Raw genomic sequence first — 24012 nt, forward strand, 5'->3', positions numbered from 1 at the left:
GAATAAAATGAGGTAGATGTGGCCCTCAGCGTCTGGCGCATTACCTCACTTACCCCACAAATCTGTCGTGTTAGTACAGTTATGATCTCTTATTTTTCAGATAAGAAAACACTTGTTGCTATCAGGATTTGGTTGCCAGCTACAAAGCTCAGCTAGTACGAGGTAGACTGAGATTTGGCCAGGACTCTCAGCCTCCTAGGCACTGCCTTTACCTGTGCCATCAACAAGCCAGTCCCTGCTTTGCATAACATATTTTCTCCAACCTCCTCCCAGCTCACTCTGGGTAGAGATCAGTGAGCCCTCTGCCCCCTCAACAGCTAAGAGGTGATGAGGCTGCTCATTCAGGGAAGTGCCCACTTTGCAATGCCATCTTCTTATCTGGAGCGTGGCCTCACCAAGGCCCTTATCATGACTTGCCTGGGGGTGGCAGAGCTGTCCTGGGCACAGTGCCAGTCTGCTTCAGTGTGAAAGTTCCCTGCTCTTTAGCAACAAAGAAAGCAACAGCTTGGGTCACTACAGTGGTGCTCAGTGTGGGGCAAGTGAGGGGCCTGGTGCTGCTTCCCTGGCTGACTCTCCTAAGACAGGTAAGCCCTCGCCAAAGGGTCCAGAGGGTTGGTGCCCATATCCATGTCCAGCACTTAGAGGGTGTGGCTGGTACATTGTTCGTGGCCTGTGGCCCTCAGAGGTCATTCAATTTCTGCTTTTTATTTTCTTCTCTACAAAATGCAAACAAAAGTAGTGTTTTTTTAACCATTTGAGAATTCAGTGAGTCACACATAAAAGGCATGTAGAATGGTGCTGTCCCAGATGATCCATTAGGAAATTGTTAGCCCTGGGCCATCCATGTTGCTGGGTGAACTGTGAGTCCCACTCAATGGTGGAACATTGAGGAGGTGGCAGTATTGTCTTTGAGAAAACAGAGTGTCTGTCCTAATGAAGCAGGAAGAAGCAGAAGTAAACCCTCTGGTTTTGCTTGCTTTTATTTGACTTTGAAAATCGAGAATTTTGGAAGTCACATGACTGAGCAGTGTCATGGGTCTCCCAGTGTCATTGAGCTCTGTGTGGACAACATTTTTCCTCATAGAAAGTCCCTGTGCCTCCCCAAGCACACAGCCTCCCAGCCCTCCCCAGGCCTCTCTCATTGATCACTTCAGGAATGTTTCTCCAAAACTAGCAGCACAACATTGATTTACCCAAAACTCCCCTAATCTCCCTCCCACCCTTGAAGACTGATGATTCAAGATAATAATCAGCTGTTTTCCAGATCCACAGATGACCAGCCAACAGGTTTGGTGAGACCCCCTTCTAGATCGCTAGAGAGGGGCCTAGAAGCACAGTCTCAATCATTTCCTGATCTAAACCCTCTTCATTTCTCCTAAAGATAAAAGGATCTCAAGGCCTGTGCTTAGTTAGATCATTTTCCAAGATGCTCCCCAGAGAGGTTTTCAATTCCCTTTATGGTGGGACAACTAGGGAAAAGGTCAAGGTTCAGGGGTCTGAGCCATGTCATTGAACACTACAGCTGGGGCACCTGCTACCCACCCTCTACCCAGTGTTCACAGCTCCCATTCTTGATGTTTCCATCTTGTGGGGTAAATGTCTACCCACTACTGTAGGGGAGTTCCATTTGTTATGGGCCAAACTATATGTGCCTTGGCCAGACAAATCCATCTTACCGTGAGACTGCATTTCATATAAGAAATGCTTCTCGCATGAGAAAACCCAGCCTATGTGACCCAGTTCTTGCTAAAGACACCCTGTTTGGCAACACATAACGGCTAAAAATGTTTTCAACCTAATGGCTAAAAATGTTTTCGACCACTGAGCCACAACCCCAAGCCCTGTTTTGTATTTTATTTAGGGACAGGGTCTCACTGAGTTGCTTAGTGCCTTGCTGTTGCTGAGGCTGGCTTTGACCTCGAGATTCTCCTGCCTCAGCCTCCTGAGCCTCTGGGATAACCAGCATGCACCACCACACCAGGCTCTGTTGTTCTTATAAAATGTATTACCAAGAAGTACTTTTTGGCTGTATTCAGTGGTGCACACCTGTAATCTTAGTGGCTCGGGAGGCTGAGACAAGAGGATTTCGAGTTCAAAGTCAGCCTTAGCAAAATCGAGGCACTAAGCAACTCAGTGAGACCCTGTCTCTAAATAAAATACAAAATAGGGCTGGGGAAGTGACTCAGTGGTTGAGTGCCCTGAGTTCAATCTCCAGTACCCTCGGCCCTTAAAAAAAGAAGTGCTTTTATAGGTTGTGGATTTTTTTTGTTGTTGTTGTTGTTAGCAGGGATTGAACTAGAGCACTAGACCACTGAGTCACATCCAGAGCTCTATTTTGTATTTTATTTAGAGACAGAGTCTCACTGAGTGGCTAGTGCCTCACTTTTCCTGAGGCTGGCTTTGAACTCGTGATCCTCCTGCCTCAGCCTCCCAAGCCACTGTGATTACAGGCCAGTCTGAGCAGCTCAGAGTAACCCTGTCTTAAACAAATAAAGAAATCAAAGTGCTGGGGAGGCCCATGGGTTTAATCTCTAGGACAGTGAAACAAATAAAAAATAATATCTATTTTTCAGTGACACTCAGTAAATCTGCGAGAAGAAAAGATTACTGGCAGCAAAACATGAGCAAATATCTGAGAGACTTCTGAAAAACAAGAGGAATTGGGGGTGTGGATGGGGACATGGAGTTTGCCCTGTAAGAGAGTTAAAATACATAGCAATCATTTTACAGTACAACACTGTCCTGAGTGCTTAGAATCCATGTGACTTCAGAATCTATTTTAATTGTAGGTTGGGCTTTTTCAAGTCAGCTTGGAGGCAGTTTCCAAGGGTACACCACACCCAATTGACCCAGGCAGGTGGCCAAAGATAAAGGCCTTTCTCCTGCCTGATTGGCTGGGCTCTAGCTTCCTCTTGGCTCCTTTAAATGTGGGGTTCAGGCATTTTCCTTGTCCTTGCTTCGCACTGCTGGTTGCTGTTCTCTCCACTCTACTGAGCTCAGGGTCTGCTGGGCACCCCACAATCTGTAAGTACCCAAAACTTGAACTTTCCCCTTGTGATTATGTCATGGAAGCCCGCCAGCAAACCCACCTTGAAGGGTGGGTCCCCCTGGGACAAGCTTACAGATAAGTGATAGAAAACTCCGAAGAATTTCATTCTTAAAAGGCACTAGCACAGGAATAGATCAACTGTTAAAACAGAATTTCAAAATATTAAGCCAAGTTTTAAACATTCTACATGGCGTATGGGAGCCCTGTCACCCTGCTAGTCCCCAACAGTTAGTCCCCAACTCCCCTGGTAATTCCTTCCTTTTTTTCATCCAGTTCCTGCCATGGAGGAGGAGGGTGTTCAGTGGATAAAAGGACACAGGGAGGCTGGCAGTAACCCATATGGTGACCCACTGCCAAGGTCTCTCACAGCTGGTATCTTAGCAGGACATGCACGGACATAAGATGTCCTCACAGGGGCCTTTCACACAAAAGGGACTTCAGGATTAGGACAAGGCCAGGACTGATGGGGGGTCAGCCAGCTGACTTAGCAACGCTGGGGTGTGTGGTCTCACCAAGTCGCCTACCCTGCTCACCAGGGAATGACAGTCTCCTGTACCTCCAGGTAGATGGTGGACAGATGTGGAGCACAATGACAGTAGACCCGGGATGTGTGTGGGCCGCGCTCCAGGTGGGCAATGGCTACAGAAATGACAGGTGTGCTCAAGACACACCTTGGCCGCTGGCTTAGCTTCATCCTGGGAATGTCCATGTTACTGTAGATGGTTTGAGAGGACCTCTGTCCTGTGGGTTGAGGAACAGGCCATTAACTGACAAGAACACACTCAGCACAAAGCCAGGGAGCCCAATGACAGTTCCCCCAAAGGGCTTTCAGCAAATTTGCCAGAGGACTGAGTTACCCTCTCTCCCTCCCGCCACCCACCCCAGGTCTTTGCTGGGTACTGGAATGTTGGTTAGGCAGCGAAGCACGCAGGGAGGACAGCTCCAGGATCTGATCTGTTCTAGGGAACCCTCATCTGGAATCGTCCCCCCAGCTAGAGGTCCCTCCAGAACCCAAACCGTCTTCTTCAACCTGTTGCCAAACGGGAAGTGGGCGTGCGGCGATCAAGGAAAACATTTCAAATAAAATAGATAGAGGCCATTGCACAAGATGAGCCACGGGCAGCCCTGCACATCATCCCCACACAATGAAAACAGGTGAGTCACATGCAATTTAATTCTTTGTAACCGTATTGTAAAAAGTAGATGGAAATAGGTGGCGGGTGTTAATTGTTTTGTCTACTTAGTTTTTTATTGCAGAAAAATATAGGCGCCGTAAAATTGCCCCTTGTAGCCATTTTAAAGTGAATCATCTGGTGACACTGAGAACATACCAATGTGGTCCAACCACCGCCTCCACCTCACTGTGGGCATTTTTGAAGCTAAGTCTGCACCATGGAGTGTCACTCATTGCTCTCCATCCCAACCCTGGCACCTATGAGCGGCTTCCTGTCTCTGGATCTGCCTGTACAGGTGGATCACGCAGGATCTGGCCCTTGCCTGCGGTGGTGTTTCCAACCTGGGTCACAAGTTCTTCAGGGCTGAGCCATGTCTCCACGTGTGGCTGGAACTCACTATGCTCAGTTGTTGTCACTTGGTAGACTTTTGGGTTGTGTTCCTCCGTCAGTTGTTACGGGAAGTACTGCTGTGAACGCAGGTACACACTTTTTTCAGGAACGCCTGTTTCCAGGTCTTTTCATTGTGCACCTGGGAATGAAGCTGCTAGACCATGTGACAATTCTGTTCGACACTGGGGGCTGCTAAGCTGTTTCCACTGTGGCTGCACCTTGCCCTTTCTTTCTTTCTTTGGTACCAGGAATTGAACTCTGGGGCACTCGACCCACATCCCAGTCCTATTTTGTATTTTCTTTAGAGACAGGGGTCTCACTGAGTTGCTTAGCACCTTGCTTTTGCTGACTGGCTTTGAACTTGGCAATCCTCCTGCCTCAGCCTCCAGAGCCCCTGGGATTTCAGGGGTGGATCACCATGCCTAGCCATGCTATTAATCTTAATAATCTACTGAAGAATTCCCTTGGTATCCACGAGGGACTGGTTCCAGGACCACCATCAACCTCCCAAAATCCCTGGATGCTCCAATGTAGTTTGTGAAATATAATATAATTAGTAATAATATAATGTAATCATAATACAGAACGGTGTAGTGTTGGTACATAACCTGAGCACACCTTCGCGTGGACAGTAAATCATCCCCAATGACTCCAAAGCCTGATACAATGTAAATGCTGTCACCTTGTATCTTCAGGGAATAATGGCAAGAAAAACGTATATACATCCTCAGTTTCCCCTGTGTCTGACCTGAGGTTGGTGGAATTTGCAGACGTGAAGCCTGCCGATGCTGAGGGCTAATTGAATTTATACTCATTTGATCCAAAATATCATAATTGTAGCGAGTCATCCCTGAGAGAGCTGAGGTTCTTTGTTTTGCCTGTTCCATGTGCTCTCTGCACCTTTGCTCCATCACCTCCCAGCTGGTGGCTGGTGGCTACCCCCGGCCGGCGTCATGCTGGATAAACTGGATAGTATTATTCATTTTCTCTCAGGATGAAGCTTCTCAAGTGTTTTGTTCCTTTTCCTCCCTGTCAGCTCTGGGGTTTTCATCATCCCTGGGCTCCAGGAAGAAGAGAGGGTGGCGGTGCAGAAACGCAGCCACCAGGTGCTGAGGGCTCTGCACGGACTGTGCATCCAGGCAGAGCAGGTGAGGACGGGGAGGCTCCCGGGCCCACGATGCCCCTGTGCAGGGTTCTGGGGTGCCTCTCAGCCCCGTGGGGCAGGGGCGGAAATAGGAGGACACCCACCTGCACCTCCAGAGTGGTGGCAACAGACACAGGTTACCCCTGCCCAAGGGACAGCCTCGTCCCCAGGCGCAGACCCTCTAACTGGCCTTTCCTGATGCCCAGGCTCCAGTCATCGCTGTGCTGTGCTCTGGCGGAGGGCTGCGTGCCCACATCGCCTGCCTCGGGGTCCTGAGCAAGCTGAGGCGACACGGGCTGCTGGATGTCGTCACTTACCTCGCGGGTGTCTCAGGGTCAACTTGGTGAGTTGGCTGCACTTCCGGTTGGTCAGGAGGGTGAAGAAGGTTTTCCCTTCTGATAACCAAATATGTGCTGTCTTTCCTTTTTCTGTTTTTTTTTTAACCCATTAAGTCACAAGTTTTCAGTTTTGTAAAAATTCGAAAAATTTTGCCCTGGTGTATTAAAATAGGTTGGAAATAAAATTTAGATCGTATATATTATTATTATAATTATACACAATCATTTTTATTATATAATTAGTAGATATGTTGTGTATTATATGCTATACTAAGGTTTTGTTTTTTTTTAAATGCCACGAATCTAACCCAGGGGAGCTCAACTACTGAGCCATGTCCCCAGCCCTTTTTATTATTTAAAGACAAGATCTCACTGATTTGCTTAGGGCCTCACAAAGTTGCTGAGGCTGGCTTTGAACTTGAGATCCTCTCACCTCAGCCTCCTGAGTGGCTGGGATTACAGATGTGTGCCATGGCACTCAGCTCTCTTTAAGTTTTAATGCATGTTTGACATCTGGGAAGCTGGGACTCACTGGGTTAAGTGTCAGATAATAATGATATCTCTGCATGCGGTGCAGTGTGACGCTTTGGTACCTGGGTGCATTGTGTGATTATCCCTCAGGATGTTTAGATCATCCACCGTCTCCAATATGCATCAATTCTGCTGGTTGAGAACATTTCCAGTCCTCTCTCCTGGCTATTTTGAATGACACGATACAGTTTCGCTGCCTGGACCCCCCTGTGTGATGGAACACCAGGACTCACTCCTCTCTGGCAGTAACTCTTTCCTTTTACCAGCCTCTGCCCAGTCCCTGCCTCCCCACCCTCCCACTCTCTGGTGACCACTGTCCTGATGTTTCCTGCGCTCTTCCCCAAGCCTCCATCACCACTGGGTGTCCCACGAATTGCGTGCATTCTGACACTGTCTACCCAGAGTGCCGTGGGATCCCATCAGCAAAAGGGGCTGAGCCCCACCGGACTGGCTCCATGTCACACACCAAGTTCTGCACCACCAGGACTTCTGAGGGACTGGCTATAAATTCCCATGACCTCCTCCTCGGGTTCCACAATTTCCTAGGACAGCTCCCAGAGCTCAGGAACAACTTTGCTTCCATTTACAAGTTATTGTGAAGCAGAGAACTTAGGAACAGCCAGAGGAAGAGGTGCACAGGGCAGGGGCTGGGGGCTGGGGAGCACCATGCCCTCAGAGCACACTCTCTCCCTGCATCTCCATGAGTTCCCCAGCCCAGGAGGTCTCTGAACCCTGTGGTTTAGGGTTTATGGAGGTTTAATCACAGAGACACGATTGATTAAATTATTGCCCATTGGGGATTGAACCCAGTATCCAGCCCCTCTTGCCCCCAGCCCTGGAGGTGAGGACCTGGGCTGAAAGTTCCAAGCTTTGGTCTTCCTGGTGACCAGCCCCATCCTGAAGCTGGTAGAAGCCCTGGGCCAACAGTCATTTCATTAGAACAAAAGGGACAACTTTGTTCTTGTCATCAGGAACTCCCAAGGGCGTTAGGGGCTCTGTGCCAGCAATAGGCCACAAACACTGAACTGCTTCCCTGGACCACAGAAGGCCTGGGACAAGCAGTGTAGTAAGTGCCTGTGATGAACCTTCATGTCCATGAGTGGTTTTACAATTTAGGAGGATGAGACGAATACAGCTGCTCGAGACTCCCCTGCCTTTATGACAGAGCACTGCGTTAGGCCTGGGGGACTTGCTCACTCTGGAGGCCCCAGATGGCAGGGATGAAGGGGACTCAGAGCCTGCTCCTATGCCCAGGGCAGACCTTCGTCCACCTGGGCACGTTTTCCGTGCGGGAGGTGAGGCTGGACAGGCTGGGGGCTGAGTGAGAGAGGAGGTTAATGACGGATGGCAAGAACCAGCATGAAGAACAGGGTCACAGAGCTCAGGGGCGAGGCTGGTCCTGCCTCTCACACCTAAGAGCCCCAGGTTCCCAGCCACAGGGCACAGGGCTTAGCCGAACTGCCCTGTGGCTACCCCCAGGTAGCGCTGCTGCCCCAGGAGAGGCAACATCTCCTTCAGGGTGCAGGTGCTGCAGCCTGTGGGTGGGAGGAAGCCTTAAATTCCTGGAGCTGTCCTTTGTGAGCTGTGTGATGCGCCTTATGTCACCTCCTTGGGCCTTGGTTTCCGCAAATGTCAGAGAGGTTAACAGGCTTGAGGGCTGTTGTAAACAAGGTGACAATGGTAAGCAATGCATCCCATAGAAACACAGCCTAAGCTGCACCTTTTATTTAAATTTTCAAGCTGGGTGCAGTGGTGCCAAGCCTATAGTCCCAGTACTAGTGAGGCTAAAGTAGAAGGATCACTTAGAGTCCAGGAGTTGGAGACCAGATTGGGCAACCCAGGGAGACCCTGTTTCAAAAAATAGTATTAAGCTGGGCATGGTAGCACACATCTGTGACACAGCAACTCTGGAGGCTGAGGCAAGAGGTTTGCAAGTTCGAGGCCAGCCTCAGCAACTTCATGAGGCCCTCTCTCAAAATAAAGATGAAAAGGACTTGGGATGTCGCTCAGTGGTAGGGGGTCCCTGGATTCAATTCCCAGGACAATAAATTAATTAATAACAATAAAATTTTCTAGTAGCATTGTTTGAAAGAGCTGTAACAAACTGTAACAATGTGTCTTCTTTTTAACCCAACACTTCTGAGACCTTAGTGGTCTGGCACCAGGTCAGTACAAACGCTAGTAAGCAGATTTTTCTTTCCTCTCTCAGACTCTCTTTGAGAGTCGTGCACAGTTTACACTCAGCACTTTCCAGTGCGGAAGCTCGAGCCCTGTTGGAAGTGACGGTGAATGTGCAGCTGAGAAGCAGTGTTCCAGACCCACCTCTTTCCAAAGGTGCTTCTGCTTCCCAGGAACCAAGTGGAATTTAAATTGGAAAAATTAATTCAACTTGGGGCTGGGGTTGTGGCTCAGTGACAGAGCACTTGCCTGGCACATGTGATGTACTGGGTTCAATCCTCAGCATCACATAAAATAGATTTAAAAAAGGCATCATGTCCATCTATAACTAATACGTATATTAAAAAATTTTTAAAAAGCTAATTAAAATTAAGTACAATTGAGAATCCAATTCTTAAGTCACAGTTGTCATATTTCAAGGGCTCAAGAACTGCGTGTGGCTGTGCTGAGCATGTTGGACAGGGCCAGGTTGGGCAGCACTCAGGAAGTAGTATATGAACAGCAAAACTATTTATTGACTGAACAAATGGATGTCAAGTCTCCTTACTAGGAATGGCCAGATGTTCCTCCTTGGAAAAGTCTACCTATCTGGGCTCGTTCTCTGCATGATGCTCTCAGGCACGCTACAGAAGATAATGGGAAGGTGGTCGACTATATGGAAGCAATCCAGTTCTACTTCACATTACCTGTGTGATCTTGCAGAAGTTGCTTAATCTCTCTGTGCCTCCGTGTCTTCCTCTGTGAATTGAAGATAATCTTAATCCTTTTTGTTGGTTTGTTATAAATATCTACAGATAACACCTGTGACAGTCGCCTATCAACTCTTGATAAATGTTAGTCTGAAAAACGCTATTTGGCTCTCATCAGTCGCTTCTGTCTTGCTCTCATTTTCCTGTCTATAAAATGGAACTATCACCCCAGAGGCTGTTTGAAGCCTCCCTTGAGCTTTATGTTCTGCAGTCTTACTCACATCTCCCAGGAAGGGAGGCCTGCGGGGCTGATGAAGGCCCTCCCAGCCCTCTTGGTCCACAGCCAGGCCCTCCACACAGCCTAGCCTGCTTCCTCTATCCCCAGGGCAATGTCTTCATTCTATGCCAAGGACGGGAACTTGGAAGACATCGAGGCCGAATTGAAACGTCGATTTGACCAGAGGGAGTGGGACAGGCATAGTAGCCTGCAGGAAGCCGTCTGGTCAGCGAAGACGTTGAAGAATTACTCTCTGACTGACTTTTGGGCCTACTTGGTCGTCTCCAGACAAACCCGAGAAGTAAGTCACCCCCAGAGGAGGACCTGGGGCTTCAGGGGTAGGACTAGGGAGGATCTTGGCCAGCATGTCCCTTTACACCTTTTAAGGCTTTCAGCCTCCAGATCTGGGTACCTGGCTCTTGCCTCAAGGCTGAAAGATATTGCTCTGGTTGCAGGTAGCAGAATCAGACTCTGATTCATTCATGCCAAGAATAAAGTAACCTGCTCTCTAGGAAAGACCCCAGGGCGTCTGAGGGCAGCAGGGACCCAAGATGACTTTCTCTCCTCTGTCCCTGGCTGAGTGCGGGCAGATTGATTTTTCAGCTTCTCCATGAACTTAGTAGAACATGTTTTCCCAGCCCCACAGCAGCCGGGTGTTCACCTCCAGAGCCTCCAACCCCGGGACTGAGCCCCCTGTTGCCTGAAGACACCACCGGGTCATCTGGAGTCAGGGCAGATGCTACCTAGGGTCCAAATGTCCATGGTGCCATGGCGACCTCCATGTGGGGTGCAGTTCTCAGAGCAGGAGTGTTAGGGTGGCCATGGGGTGGGAGCCCAAAATGAGGTGGTCCTCCAATGGACTCCTGTTTTTACCTGTTGGGTTGGGCTAACACTGTCCCCTTCTTAGACATAGGAGCAAGGGATGGAGAAAGCCTGCACTATGGGATGGTGGCTGAAAAGACTTGTGGGAATAGGATTCTTGCCAGAGTGTCACCTGGGGGACAGGTGTGCCTGAGCAATGACAGGGGGGACCTGTAATAGAGTGAGAATGGAGTCGGGATCTCTCTCTCTCTCTCTCTCTCTCTTTCTCTCACATAGTTTAATCTGCTGCTTTTAAGCTTCATTGAGAGGTAATTGATAGACACAGTATTGGACCTGCGTGCGTGTTTAACGTGTACATCTAGATGAGTTTGGACAATTGTATGTACTGTGACGCCATTGTCACAATTCAAGGTACAAACGTGTCCGTCTCCTCCTAAGACCTCTGTGCTCTGAGGTGCTGGTGTCAGAGGTGCAGGTCAGGGCTCATCATGGGCCGATCCCTGGGATTGCACCTGCTGAACTGAGCCAGGTGCAGGAGGATCCAGGCCGCATGGCTCCACTTCCAGGAGGCCTCAGGGACCATCAAACTGTCATCGGCATGTTGGAAATATCAGGGGTCCTGCATCCCCGGAAGTCAATAAGGAACATTCTGGGGCTCATCAGCTCTGTCAGCAGGGCAAGATTTTTTTTCCATGTGCAGAAGGACGCACAGCAGTTAAGACCAAAGCAGGCACACAGAGCAGGCTGTCTGCTGGGCTTTGTCCCTGAGGCAAGGGCACCGGCCTGCTGCCCCTAGGGTGGGGCTGACAGCAAACTTTGGCTCCAACAGCTATTAGGAGAGAGGGCACTTGACCACTAGGTATTAGCAGCCATTGAAATGACCATTGGGTTATTTAAACAAATATATCTTTAGTTGTCCCCACCTCCTTTTGTCCCTTGTGGTGGGAAAGTCCCCCTGGGTGGAGCGCCTTTTGGCACATATACCTTTAGCTCTGGGGGCCAGGTGGCCCCTTCCTTCTCACCACCTGTCTGTCAAGGTGCTGTGCATTTTGACCTTCTGGTGTTACCTGCTTATAACTTTCCACTCTGCTCTCCCCTCCAGCTGCCTCTCCTACATCCAAAGTCATTTTACATTTTTTTTTTTTTAAAGAGAGAGTGAGAGAGGAGAGAGAGAGAGAGAGAGAGAGAGAGAGAGAGAGAGAGAGAGAATTTTTTGATATTTATTTTTTAGTTATCGGCAGACACAACATCTTTGTTTTACGTGGTGCTGAGAATCGAACCCGGGCCGCACGCATGCCAGGCTAGCGCGCTACCACTTGAGCCACATCCCCAGCCCGTCATTTTACATTTAAAGTTAAATACTGTATTTTGAAAGTGGATCATGGAGATTTTCTATTTCTCATAAACCAAGGCTGGAACAGTGGCTGCAGGACCTGGGGCAGAGGGGAGGCAGAAATGGGAGCCTGTTGCTCAAAGGATATAAAGTTTCAGTTATGTGAGGTGAGTCAGCCCTGGAGATCCACTGTACAGCATAGGATCTGCCATTAACAGACCGGTACTGTATCCTCTGAACTCTGTTACAAGCCTGGTGTGGTGGCAGAAGCCTGTAATCACAGTGATTCTGGAGGCTGAGGCAGAAGGATGGCAAGTTCAAGGCCAGCCTCAGCCACTCAACAATGTGTCTCAAAATAACAATATAAAAAGGACTGCAGATGTGCTCGGTGGTGAAGCAGCCCTGGGTTCAATTCCCAGACACTCCCCTCCAAAATAATATGTTATGAGGCAGACTGTTCCTCCCCTAGTGTGAGCATTTGAGAAGTTGTGGCCCTGTCACCCCTGTCCATGGCTGTTGCCCTCGCAGGTGCATGCAATGTGGGAACTGTGTGGAGGCCCCTTCAGGGATCCCACATGGGGCAAATCCTTGCTCCCACCTGGCTGCACTCCTGCTGTTCCCAAGGGATTTCCCAACTAAATGTGTGCTTTCAATTCCTGGCCACGCGTGTTGCTGGAACCCCACAGGGACAGACACAGGAAGCCTTGCGTTTGCCCCGCTGATCTTCACCTTGTAAGATGGTTGAACACCCGGGCTTTGTGGTCAGACGGTGGGTGTGGAGACCAATCAGGGCAGTCCATCCCCAGCATTGGACCTCGTGACCACACCAAGCCACCTGCACAAGGTTCAGGGGCAGGGCCAAGGCACACAGGTCAGGCTGCAGTTGATCCTCCCAGGGGCACCCAGGAAAGAGGTGCAGAAAAAAATGACGCTTGTGTTTAGAGCCATCCACTGAACGAACACCTATTGTACACTGAGAGTCGTTTGTTGAAATGGTTTTCCAAAGATGAAAGGGGAGAACGGACATTCCAGCCCAGAGTGACTGTGCAGGGAGGTCCCCATAATGGGAGGAGCCGTGAGGCCAGCCAGGCACCCTCTGCCCTCCAGTCAACCTCGGTACTTTTCCTCCAAGCTGCAGGGCTCTCACTTGTCCAGCATGAAGACGCTTGTGGACGAGGGGACGATGCCCTACCCGATATTTGCAGCCATTGACAATGACCTCCACTCTGCCTGGCAGAAGGAAAAAAACCAGAGTAAGCCAAACATCAGAGGGAGGGGGAGGATTGGGGGTCCGAAGGCACAGGGTGAAATGCCAGGAAGCGCCTCGGACCTTCCCCCTGGGGAGCCCCGGAGGAGCAAGGGCTCCTAGGAGGGCAGCCAGGACGGGGCGCTCAGGGAGAGGGAGGTCCTAGAAGCCACTTGAGGGCACACGCTGGCTGGCTGTGGTTCAGATAGTCCTAACAGGGGCTCTGGAGGGCCCAAGCAGGGGGTGGCTCTTCCCTTTCACACCGTGTTTTCCTCCTGGGACCAGGTGCTATGGCTTTCCAGAAGTTCCAATTTAGACCCTGAGATGGAGACCTCCTGACCCAGCTCCCTGAGCAGAACACGCCTCTGTCCACGCAGCAAACACGCCTGATTTCTCCCACCCGGGCCGGGTTCCCGTGCGGGACATCTCCTGGCCTCTCCAGGCTCAGTAGTCCCCAGGGCCACTGCTTGGTCTCTCTCCTCCCAATGTGGAGCCCGTCCTTCCAGAAGGCCCTCCAGCCCAGTCCTTCCCAAGACATCAAAACTGCCTCTCCTCCCCAGAGTCCACGGCCCTCCTTACCACATCCTGGACAGGGTCTCACATCACCTCCTTCCATGGCTGCCTAGTGGAAGTTTCCAGAACAAAAATCTGATGGTGTGATTTCCCTCCTTGGAGCATCCCAGTGACTCCCTGGCATGCGCAGAGAGCCCTCTGTGTCCCAGCGTCTAGACGTCCCTGAGCTCCAGCTCCCACAGCTGGGACTTGCAGCTGGATGATGGGAGTGGGGGCTTGGGAAGGACTGGCAGCAGGATGTCGTGGGCATAGGAAGCTGCCGCCAGCAGAATAAGGACTCAAAGCTCTGGGGATGGGATCCCCACAGAGTCTCTGAGGCCACGCAGTCTGAAGACTGTGTCCTGGTTGACAGTCTGTGTTTCAGAGATCTTTTTCCCCTGAGCACCTACTGTGTTTGGCTCTATGCTGACCGCTCACCCTGTGCTTCCTCCCCAGAGACCTGGTTCGAGTTCACCCCTCACCACGCTGGCTACCCTGCGCTCAGGGCCTATGTGGCCGCCACCCACTTTGGAAGCCAATTCAAGGAGGGCAGAATGGTCAGACAAGAGCCCGAGCGAGACCTGACCTTCCTGAGAGGTCAGTACCAGGGTCCGATGGGGATGAGCAGATTATAAAGTGGAGGGGAGATGGGAGTGTCCCTCCTGAGGGTTGAGCTCTGCCCGGCGCCTGTGTTCCTGGAAGGAAAAGAAAGGACTCGGGGGCTTCAGGAATGTGCATTCTTACTTCTGGGTCATCTGTGCCTCTCAGAGGCCTCCTTGATGAGACAGCAGATGGCCCAGGAGAGGTGGTTTCATGGCAGGGCTCACATAAGCAGCCTGCTGTGTGTGCGAGAAACCCCTGGCCCTTGACGTTCTGAGGCTGGCTTATTTCATTTAGCACGATCTTCTCCACTTGCATTTATTTACCAGCAAATGCTATTGTTTCATTTTTCTCTATGGCTGAGTAAAACTCTCGTGTGTGTGTGTGTGTGTGTGTGTGTGTGTGTGTGTGTGTGTGTGAGACATTTTCTTTATCCACTTGTCTGTGAGTGGATGGCTGGGATGGTTCCATGACTTGATTATTGTGGATTATGCTGCTATGAACTTGATGTGCCGATATCACTAGACTACTCTGGTTTTAGCCCTTTTGGATGGATACTGAGGCGTGGGAGGGCTGATCACGGGGTGGTTCCATTCCTAGTCTTTTGAGGAATCTGTACACTCCTTCCAGTGCAGTTGTACTAATTTGCAGTCTCACTAGCAATTAATGTGTGGACCGTTTCCCCCACATCCTGACAGCATCTATTCTTATTTGTATTTTATTGGTTGATCCTGGGGATTAAACCCAGGTGCTTTACCACTGAGCCACATTCCAGCCCTTTTTGTTTTTTATTTGAGACAAGGTTTCTCCAAGTTACTGAGGCTGGCTTTGAACTTGCGATCTTCCTGCCTCAGCGTCCGGAGACACAGGGATTACAGGTGTGCACCACCATATCCAGTTTATTACCTGTCTTCTCGATGAGTGCCACTCCTACTAGAGCAAGTTAAAAATCTCAATGTAGTTTTGTTTGCATTTCCTGATGGCCAGGAACGTTGAACCATATATTTGTTGATCATTTGTATTTCTTCTTTTGAGAAAAGTCTGTTTAATTCTTTTATCCATTTGTGGATTGAGTTATTTGGGTTTTTCTTTTTGTGGAGAGTTTTTTGAGTTCTTGTTTTTAAAAAAATATTTTATTTTTTAGTTGTAGTTGGACACAATACCTTCATTTTACTTTTATGTGGTGCTGGGAATCGAACCCAGGGCCTTGCACGTGTTAGATGAGCGCTCTTCCGCTGAGCCACAGCCACAGCCCGTTTTTTGAGTTCTTTATTTTTCCTGGAGATTAATGCTGTCTCTGCTCTATCTGATGCAGGTGGCAAAGATCTCTCCCATTCTGTGAGCTCTATTTGCACTCTCAATCATCTCCTTTGCTTTGCAGCAGATTTTTAATTTGATGCTGTCCTGGCATTTGATTCTGGGTTGCAGGTCTTGAGCGTTGGGTGTCCAGTTGAGGAGGCTGGCGTCTGCACTGGGGTCGGGTGTTGATCCTGATCCTAGCAGATGCAAAGTCTGTGCTCTAGTTCCCGGTCTCTGATCCACCGTGTCTTGACTTCTGTCGTCTCTGTAGGTTTATGGGGAAGTGCTCTAGCCAGCCTTGAAGAAATCAGGAAATTTATCTGGGGTGAGTATTTGGAGAACAGAAGGGTCAAAGCCTCAAGGTATTTTATACAAGGATTTTCACCATACTTTTCCTACACGTGGAAGATGAAAGACCTGTGTGTCATTGTCCTCGCAACTGTCTTTCTTGAAATTATTGCCATCTCCTCAGCCTTTATCAGGGGCAGCCAGGGTGATGAGAGTGGCTGAGAGTGCAGGCTGCCTTGGAAGAATTGTTTTCCCAGTTTACACGTGCTGTGTGACCTCTAGAGAGTCACTCAGTCTCTCTGTGCCTCAGTTTCTGCATCCATAACATGGGGTGGTAATAGGAGCAATCATGAGGATTCAGTGAGTTTACCCTGCTCAAGCAGTGGGGACAGGGCCAGGTGGATAAAAGCACTGGGAACACCTGCTCTGTCACACAGTCCTTATGATGTTCCTGAGAAGCGGATGCTGTAGTCACTGCGTTTTGCTGATATCCACGGAGTCACGGCCAGTGACTTTCCTTGAGTCATTGGCCAGGGAGCATGGATGCAGGGTCCGTAGTGGCTCAGATCCAGGTCTGTGCTTGGATCCACGTCCTTGCTATGTCTCGTGTGCTCTGGTGACCCAGGAAAGCTGCTTCAGCTGTGACCCAATGTCTCCCTCCTTGAAGTGGAGACCACAGCAATTCCTAGTCTCCTACAGAAGGTGTGAGGTTTAAATGTCCGATGTGTCTAAGATGCCCAGACCAGAGCCGGACACGTAGCTGGACATGGTGGTCCCGTTGGGCGTCTACGGAAGTATCGTTCCTGTTGTTAAGAACTCACATCTGAGCCACTGGCCCTTCCCCAGACACCTACTTTTGGTGTCTCCTGTGTGCCAAGCACTGTTCTAGGTGTCCTGCTTGGATGTTCCTTGACATCTGTGTTCACCACATGTTAGTTAAAGTTGAACGGAGCTGCTGTCCCCTCCAACGGCCCAGCGTTGGCCATGGCTGGGGGATGGCTCTGAGTTCCGCGCATCTGGAGGGAGTGCTAAGCTTGCTCCCTGGAAACAGGAGAGTCCTCCGGTTTGGTGTTTGCCAATTTCCGTGGTGTAAATTGGGGATGTCAAGGCTGCATCTGAGCTCACTGAGGGCAGAGTGGAAGGCAGCTCTGAAGAGCCGCAGCAGGGCCTCGCTGGTGGCAGGCGCTGGCAGGAAGGCCTTCCCGGGAGGCAATCTGCACGCATCTTGGGAGCACTGAGCAGCGCAGCTGGTGAGCCTCTCCTTCCTCTGCTCTCTCGCAGACCAGCTGTCCAGCCTGAGAGAAAGGTTCTCGCTGATGTACCATCCCATGGAAGGTAAGTACCCCCCTTGTTGTGAGTCCCTGGGGACGCTGGGCATGGGACCCAGCCGCTGACCTCAGGCTTGACCGGTGCTGATCCTTCAGTGCTCGCTGTCCCCCAGGAACCAGCTCCCTGCCAGCTGTGCAGTTGGGGATGGCTGTGCGTCTGTCTCTAGAGTTCACGGGCCGGGAACGGGATCCTCAATGCAATGGTGTTGGGAGGTGGGGCCCTAAGAAGTCCTTAGGTCACGAGTACTGTGCCTTCACAGACTGCTTAATGTCACTCTCCCAGGAGTGGCCTCGCCAGTGGGCCTGCTCTTCCCCCTCCCTCCTGCTGTCTGCCTCCCACCATGGGATGGAGCAGCTCACGGGGTGCCGGCTTCTGGGCCTCCAGAACGCGGGAGATGAGTTCCTGCTCTTGTAGAGGACCCAGCCTGTGGCATTCTGTGAGAGCCGCACAAGACGGGTGACCACCAAAATCAAGAGGCGTGTGGTCTAAGTGATGTGCTAAGGCCACAAGCCAGGAGGGGCAGAATCAGAGTCCAGGCCAACACCCTGGAGCGCCAGCACCATGGGCACTGTCCAGTGGGCTCTGGGTGTGTCAAAGGCAGCAAGTGGGATCAGTCCGAGGTGATCGGCAAACTGAGAGGGAAAATATGTCCTATGTGCTAGGAGTCACAAAAGAGAGAGGCTTGACTCCCAGGGAGAGCGCAAAGGAGCACAAGGACGTGGCCCGGGGGGGGGGGGGGGGGAGAGGCCGCACTGTGGGCAGGGCAGGGGGGCCATGCTGCACCAAAGCAGAAGCCCCCACCACTCTGGGCTAAGGTGCCAAGAGCATCTATTTTGTTCATACAGAAAAGCAGTGTGGCTGGGTGTCCCTCCTGGGTGTCCCTCCTGGGCCCTCTCTGGCTGCTCCTGGCCAGACGCAGAAACCACCTCAACAAAGCCACTCAGACCTCACCGTGGCTCCAGGCTGGGGATGGGGCAGGGGTGAGGTCCCACCTGGTCCTGAGGGGCTCTGGAGCACAGCCTGACCCTCAGGCTCTGTCCCCCCTGGAGCAAGGGACTGGGCTTCATTCTCCCACACACTCGCACCATAGGGTGGGCCCAGGAGGGGTGTGTGGGCCAGGGCTCTGGGCACCTGGGAGAACCAGTGGGTGGACTGACTGCAGGTGTGACTTCAAGCAAATATGTGGGAGGAGGCGGAACTGAGCCGCCCCGCCACTGGGCCCCCCCCATCCCTGGGCGTCAATGTGCTTCTGAGGGTATTTTTTTGCTCTAAACAGGGAGGGCAATCGCTGGGGCAGGCGTGGAAGTGGCGCTCCTGGATTTGGTGATGGCTTACGTCGAAGATCCTAAATCCCCCAGCATCCAGGAGAAACTCCGGGAGCTGCAGCAGGAACTGGAGGCGCAGGGGAAGGGTCTGTGCACAGGGATGCGGGAGGGCTGGGTCTCTCTCCTCCTTCACCCTCAAGGTCTCCTCTCACCAGGGAGGGTCGGCAGGGGGCTAAGGCGATGGGGAGCCGCAGGAAGGGAGGGACCTAATGGGGTGTCTGCCCCTGCCAGTGGCCTTTGTAGAAGAGGCACCCTCGACAGTGGGAATGCTCCCTGTCACTGTGCCAGGCTGGATTCTGCATGTCTGTCACATCGCTGCGTTTGGTCTTCACGCCAGGCTGTGAAATGGGTGCTCAGGCTATCCCCACTTCCCAGATGAGAAAACAATGGCACAGAGAGGTTGAGTGACATGTCCAGGGTCACACAGTTTGTGCTGGTGTTGGGACCCAAGTACCCGGACCCCAATGCGCATAACAGCCATCCTGCAGGTTAAGAGCCAGAAAAACTGGGCTTTGTCGGAAATCTTCCCATTTTTAAGTGCTGATAACTGATTAGCCTTTGTTTTAGGACATGGCACGAGTTGATCACGTTGGGGATGGGGCTGGGCCCACGGATTGACGGTTGCCACAAGAGATCCACAGAGTAGGGAATCCATAGATGGGGAAGCACATGACAAGTGACTTCACCCCTCCGCGCCTCCTCTGTAGCAGGGATGGTGCTAGGTCCCCCTCACGGAGTGTGGTGAAGGTTGGGGAGGGGATGCATATGCCCTGCTGAGGCGGCCTGGCTCCTGGGGCGCTCGGCTGGTGTGTGCAGCACTCCCTTCTGAAGGGGGGCTCCACCTACCTTGTGGGTGGGGGGAGGATGGAAGAGGTGAAGGCTTGGGACCAAACCCCAATACTAGAGATACCAGCTTCAAAGAGGAACAGAGGAGGGGGACAGGGAAGGAGATGGGAAGAAGGAGCCCTTTGGGGGGCAGGGAGAGTAGTGAGGGGCGCTGGGCCAGAAGAGGGTGTGGGGCAGGGGGCCGCCTAGGGCGAGGCCACCAAGAACTGCAGGCACTGTCAGGCGTCCTCAAAGGGCTGAGTGGACAGCACTATGGCTCTCCTGTGTGACACCTCCTGGGTCTCCTGGGGCAGATGAGTGCCACCACAGCTGGATGACTGAGATAATCCAGAGCTGGACCGAGATCTCCCTGGAAGAGCAGGAGCAGGAGCAGTTCCTGGAATACCTGGCCTATTGCTTCCAGAGGCAAGAGCAGGACCCCATACGGCAAGTGCAGACATCAGTGACGGGTGAGTGCCATGCCGCCAGTGCTCCCTGCTCTGTCACCCACCCTCTGCAGGGGCAGCTGCAGGGTCGCCAGATGTCTCCCTCTCTCCTGCTTCCTCACCGCAGCTGCCCAGTAGCACCATCTGCAGCCCAGCCACAGAGGCCTGAGGGACAGCCAGGACCACTGGTCTCTGGATACAAGTCAGCTCCGGTGGCCTTTGCAAAGGCCCACGGTCTGGGTGGCTCCAGCAGCAGACGCCCATTTTCTCACAGTCCTGGAGGCTGGAGTCCTAGATCAAGACACCAGCAGGGTGGCTTCTCCCAGGTCACTCTCCTAGGCCTGCTCACTGTGTCGTGTGGCCCTGCTTTTCACATGTCCCTGGTGTCCCTTCCCGTCAATGAGGACACATGTCCTCCTGGATGAGCGATCCCCTTACCACCTCATTTGGCCCAATCTTCCTCCTTAAGGCCCTGTCTCCACATACAGGGCTTCAGCGTAGACTTTGGGGAGTGGGGACAAAATCCATCTCATAACCCTCACCCTGGCTCTCTCCGTTTCTCCCTCTAGTTGCAAGTTGGGACTATTTTGTTTTTCTGCTTAAAACTGCTATATGCTGCTCCAAGTGGGAATGGGGGACCACCTACAACTTCCTGCATAAACACGGTGAGAAAGCCCCTGTTCTGTCTCCTTGATGCCTATGGGGATGGGATGGGGAGGGACAGGGACCAGGAAATCTCAGCTCATCCTTCCCTGGGGCCGGGGAGAGGCTGGCAGGGCTGGCTGGTCTGAAGCGAGGAACCTCCCCAGGGTGGTGGTCCGTGGCGAGGGACCTGTGGCCTGTGGCTGCATGGAGACATTGTGAAGTCCTCGTCCCTGAGAGCTGATGGTTTTCTCTGGCTCTGAAAAGACACAAACAGCAACATCTTTATTCTTTGTTGGTCAGGCATAGGATCTGGCTGCATGGACTGTGCTTTCCCAGGCTGAGCCCCACCATGTGGGTAGAAAGAACTCTGGCCCAGAGATGGCTCTGTAAGACTTCAGAAGCTTCTGCTCTTGTAATTGATGACATCCTTTCCCAGGGCATTGCTGCCCCTGCTCCTGGGAAAGGTCCCCACTCTTGTGATAAGACAACAGTGGGAATCTTTGTGTTCTGGACACTGTTGCCTTTGTGCAAATCAAGAAGGTGCCTTCTTCAGGAAAGGAAGGTCCAAATTGTGCCCTCCTTGGTCATTGCTGTGTGTAGCTTTGAAGTTGTCTTGATTCATTTTTTTTTTTTTTTTTTTTTTGGTGCTTTAACAAAATACCTGAGGCTGGGTACTTTAGAAGGAAAAGAGATTTTAACAACTCAAAGTTTGAGAGGTGGAAAGCCCAAGTTCAGGTGACCCCATCTGCTCAGCCTCTGTTGACAGCCTGCTTGGCTGTACCATAACATGCCATAGAATAAAAAAGGGAAATGGCTATGTGCAGGAGAGGTCAAGTATGTGAAGTGGCTTCAATTTATTGCAACTTGCTCTCTCTGGGACTAATAATTCACTCTGTGAGAGCAACATGAATCCCCAAGAGGATGGTGCCTCCAGGTCCTAAAAACCTCCCAGGAGGCCTGACCTCTTATCAGTCCCTCCACCCTAGCACAATCACACTGGGGACTAGCTTCTAGCACAGGAGCCTTTGGGGACCCTGAAACCTTGGCAGTGGTGAACCTTGGCTGGGCATTGGCCCCCTCTCCAGGTGCTCGTGAGGACAGGGCTGCAGCTGCATGGGTGCACCAAGCTGCACAGTCTCCACAGGAAGGCCACATTAGGAGAGAGGCTGGCAGGCGAGGACTCACTGTTCTCCTGGGTACCGCAGGTGGCGTCAGAGACCGGGCGATGCACACTCGGGAGCTCTTGCACCTGGTGGATGCAGGATTCGCCATCAACACCCCCTACCCGCTCGTTCTGCCCCCAATTCGGCAAGTTGATCTCATCCTCTCTTTCGACTTCAGCGCGGGGGATCCTTTCCAGGTAAGCGAGGAGCCCTGGGTGGTCCTGGGTGGAGGCCAAGCTCTGAGCTCCGCAGCTAGGAACCCGGATGCAGCTGGGAAGTGGGCGGGGTGGGGTGCTGCAGGCAAATCCACTGGCCCTTGGGTCCTGATGCGTTCAGGGTCTGGCGACGCCCAGCCGGCCTCTGAGCTTCTAGATCCAGCCCAGACCTTGCTGGACCCCTCTTTGGGCAGGCGGTTCTAGCACCTTCCGGGTCCCGCCTGACCTGTGCTAGTTTGACGGGGCCTGCTTCCCCCGTGCGCACATCTCAACCCGAGGCCATTTCTTCCCGTTCATCTTGGCTTCCCGAGGTCTGGCTCTCAGCAGCCCTTGCCGAGTGGGAGAAAACCCAAGCGTGGTTTTCAGGGAACTGGCCTCGACAACCAGCTCCTTTCTTCTTTCTCTGGTGCGCTGCTCGGTTGTCCCTGCTGCCTGCCCGCTCGGCCCCTTGCGGCGGCTGTTGCACCTCCGTGTGCCTCAGTTCCCTCAAGCGCAGAATGGATTCCTCCTCTCAGGGCTGTTACACAGATTAAATTAATACCTGGAGCGTTCACCACAGTGCCTGGTACACAGCGGGGGTTTCGAAACACTGTCTTTAAAACTACACACGGAGAGAACCCTCAGCTTCCCAGGGGGCATGTTTTGGGAAATGCAGTGGGACAGTTTCAGCTTCCTGCCAATGTCGCAGAGGGTCCTTGCTCAGTTGAGACGGTAGTCTTGTTCAGACCCACCACGTAGCTTCTTCACGTGAGCAAGAGATGCAGGGACATGAGATTTTGGAGTTTGCTGCTGCACACTGGGGTGGACACCTGAAGTAACCTTTTTATAGGTCCCAAATAATGGTACAAGGCAGAGTAAGTACAGAAACCAGCAAGGAGTCATTCACCTTCATAGTATGTGCCTTTTTATTTTTGGGGAATTGAGAACTTAACCCAGGGGCACTTTATCACTGAGTCACATCCCCAGCCCTTTTTATTTGGAGACAGGGTCTCACTAAGTTGCTCAGGGCCTTACTAAACTGCTGAGGCTGCCTTCAATTTTGCAATCCTCCTGCCTCGGCCTTCTGTGTAGCTGGGGTTACAGGCATGCGCCACCATGCCTAGCTGTGCTGTTCTTGATACAATCGAAAACACAGTAGGTCTGTTTACCCCAGCATCACCACCAACTCGAGTGCTGCCTTGTGCTACAGCATCATAGCAGCTGTGACAGCAGAGGTGATGGGGACTTTCTAGCTCCATCATCTTCTCAGGAGGCCACTATCAGATGTGTGATCTGTTGTCAACCAAGCGTCACTATATGGTGAGGAACTGTACCTGTCAATACTTGTCGGTACTGGTGAGGTTCTTATTGTGGTACCTGCCACTTAATATGGGACTTGCAAACATTTTCTTTAAAAATACAAACACAAGCTGCGCATAGCAGTGCACACCTGTAATCCCAGAGGCTTGGGAAGCTGAGGCAGGGGGATCTTGAATTCAAAGCCAGCCTCAGCAAAATTGAGGTGCTAAGCAACTCAGTGAGACCCTGTCTCTAAATAAAATACAAAATAGGGCTGGGGATGTGGCTCAGTGGATGAGTGTCCTCGAGTTCAATCCCCAGTACCCCACCAAATATATACCCTTCTGTAATATGCAGTCATACCTCTGCTGTAGTACACTCCAATATAGCATGCTGCACGCGATGGTGGCCACTCAGTGTGGTATGATATGACGGTGCACACCCATAAAGACACCAGTGGGCATCTCTACAGTGTGGACAGACACCTCTGCCCTCACGGTTGCCAGGGCCAGCCACTCTACCCCTGTCTCCTGCCTTTGCACCTGGGCTAGTCAGGCTTCCAGTTTCCAGGATTTCTTATGAAATAAAGATCTCCAGACATTGTGGCAAAGGTGGAAAGACCAGGGTCCTGGGAGTCAGTCTCTCAAATCTTCATGGTGTAACCCTGAGCAGTGGGCTCACCCTCCAGGCCTTGGCTTTCTCATCTGCAAAATGGGGATGGCACCACCCATTTTAGTGAAGTCTGCAAAGGCTCCTCACAGTGCCGGGTGCTTAGCTGATCTTCAGCAGAAAGGTTGCTGCTCCCAGGGGGTGCGGAAAGGAGCAGGAGTGCTAATACCAAAACAGCAGCCTGTTAAGGTGGAACTTCAGAGAAC

At 51.7% G+C, this 24012-nt stretch overlaps 1 protein-coding gene across 1 annotated transcript in view; it reads left to right on the forward strand.

The window, feature by feature from the left end:
* The first annotated feature begins 506 nt into the window (after positions 1 to 506).
* Positions 507 to 24012, forward strand: part of Pla2g4c (phospholipase A2 group IVC) — a 31072-nt gene continuing 7566 nt past the window's right edge. The window contains exons 1-13 of the mRNA XM_076839353.2: positions 507 to 584; positions 4013 to 4204; positions 5651 to 5762; positions 5965 to 6101; positions 9880 to 10072; positions 13059 to 13179; positions 14181 to 14321; positions 15895 to 15948; positions 17193 to 17246; positions 18517 to 18651; positions 19705 to 19860; positions 20406 to 20501; positions 21687 to 21841. Coding sequence (XP_076695468.1) covers positions 4158 to 4204; positions 5651 to 5762; positions 5965 to 6101; positions 9880 to 10072; positions 13059 to 13179; positions 14181 to 14321; positions 15895 to 15948; positions 17193 to 17246; positions 18517 to 18651; positions 19705 to 19860; positions 20406 to 20501; positions 21687 to 21841 — 1401 coding nt within the window. The 5' untranslated portion in view covers positions 507 to 584; positions 4013 to 4157. The remainder of the gene's footprint in view (positions 585 to 4012; positions 4205 to 5650; positions 5763 to 5964; positions 6102 to 9879; positions 10073 to 13058; positions 13180 to 14180; positions 14322 to 15894; positions 15949 to 17192; positions 17247 to 18516; positions 18652 to 19704; positions 19861 to 20405; positions 20502 to 21686; positions 21842 to 24012) is intronic.

Source organism: Callospermophilus lateralis, chromosome 18 (assembly GCF_048772815.1).
Source record: "Callospermophilus lateralis isolate mCalLat2 chromosome 18, mCalLat2.hap1, whole genome shotgun sequence".
Classification (NCBI taxonomy): Eukaryota; Metazoa; Chordata; class Mammalia; order Rodentia; family Sciuridae; genus Callospermophilus; species Callospermophilus lateralis.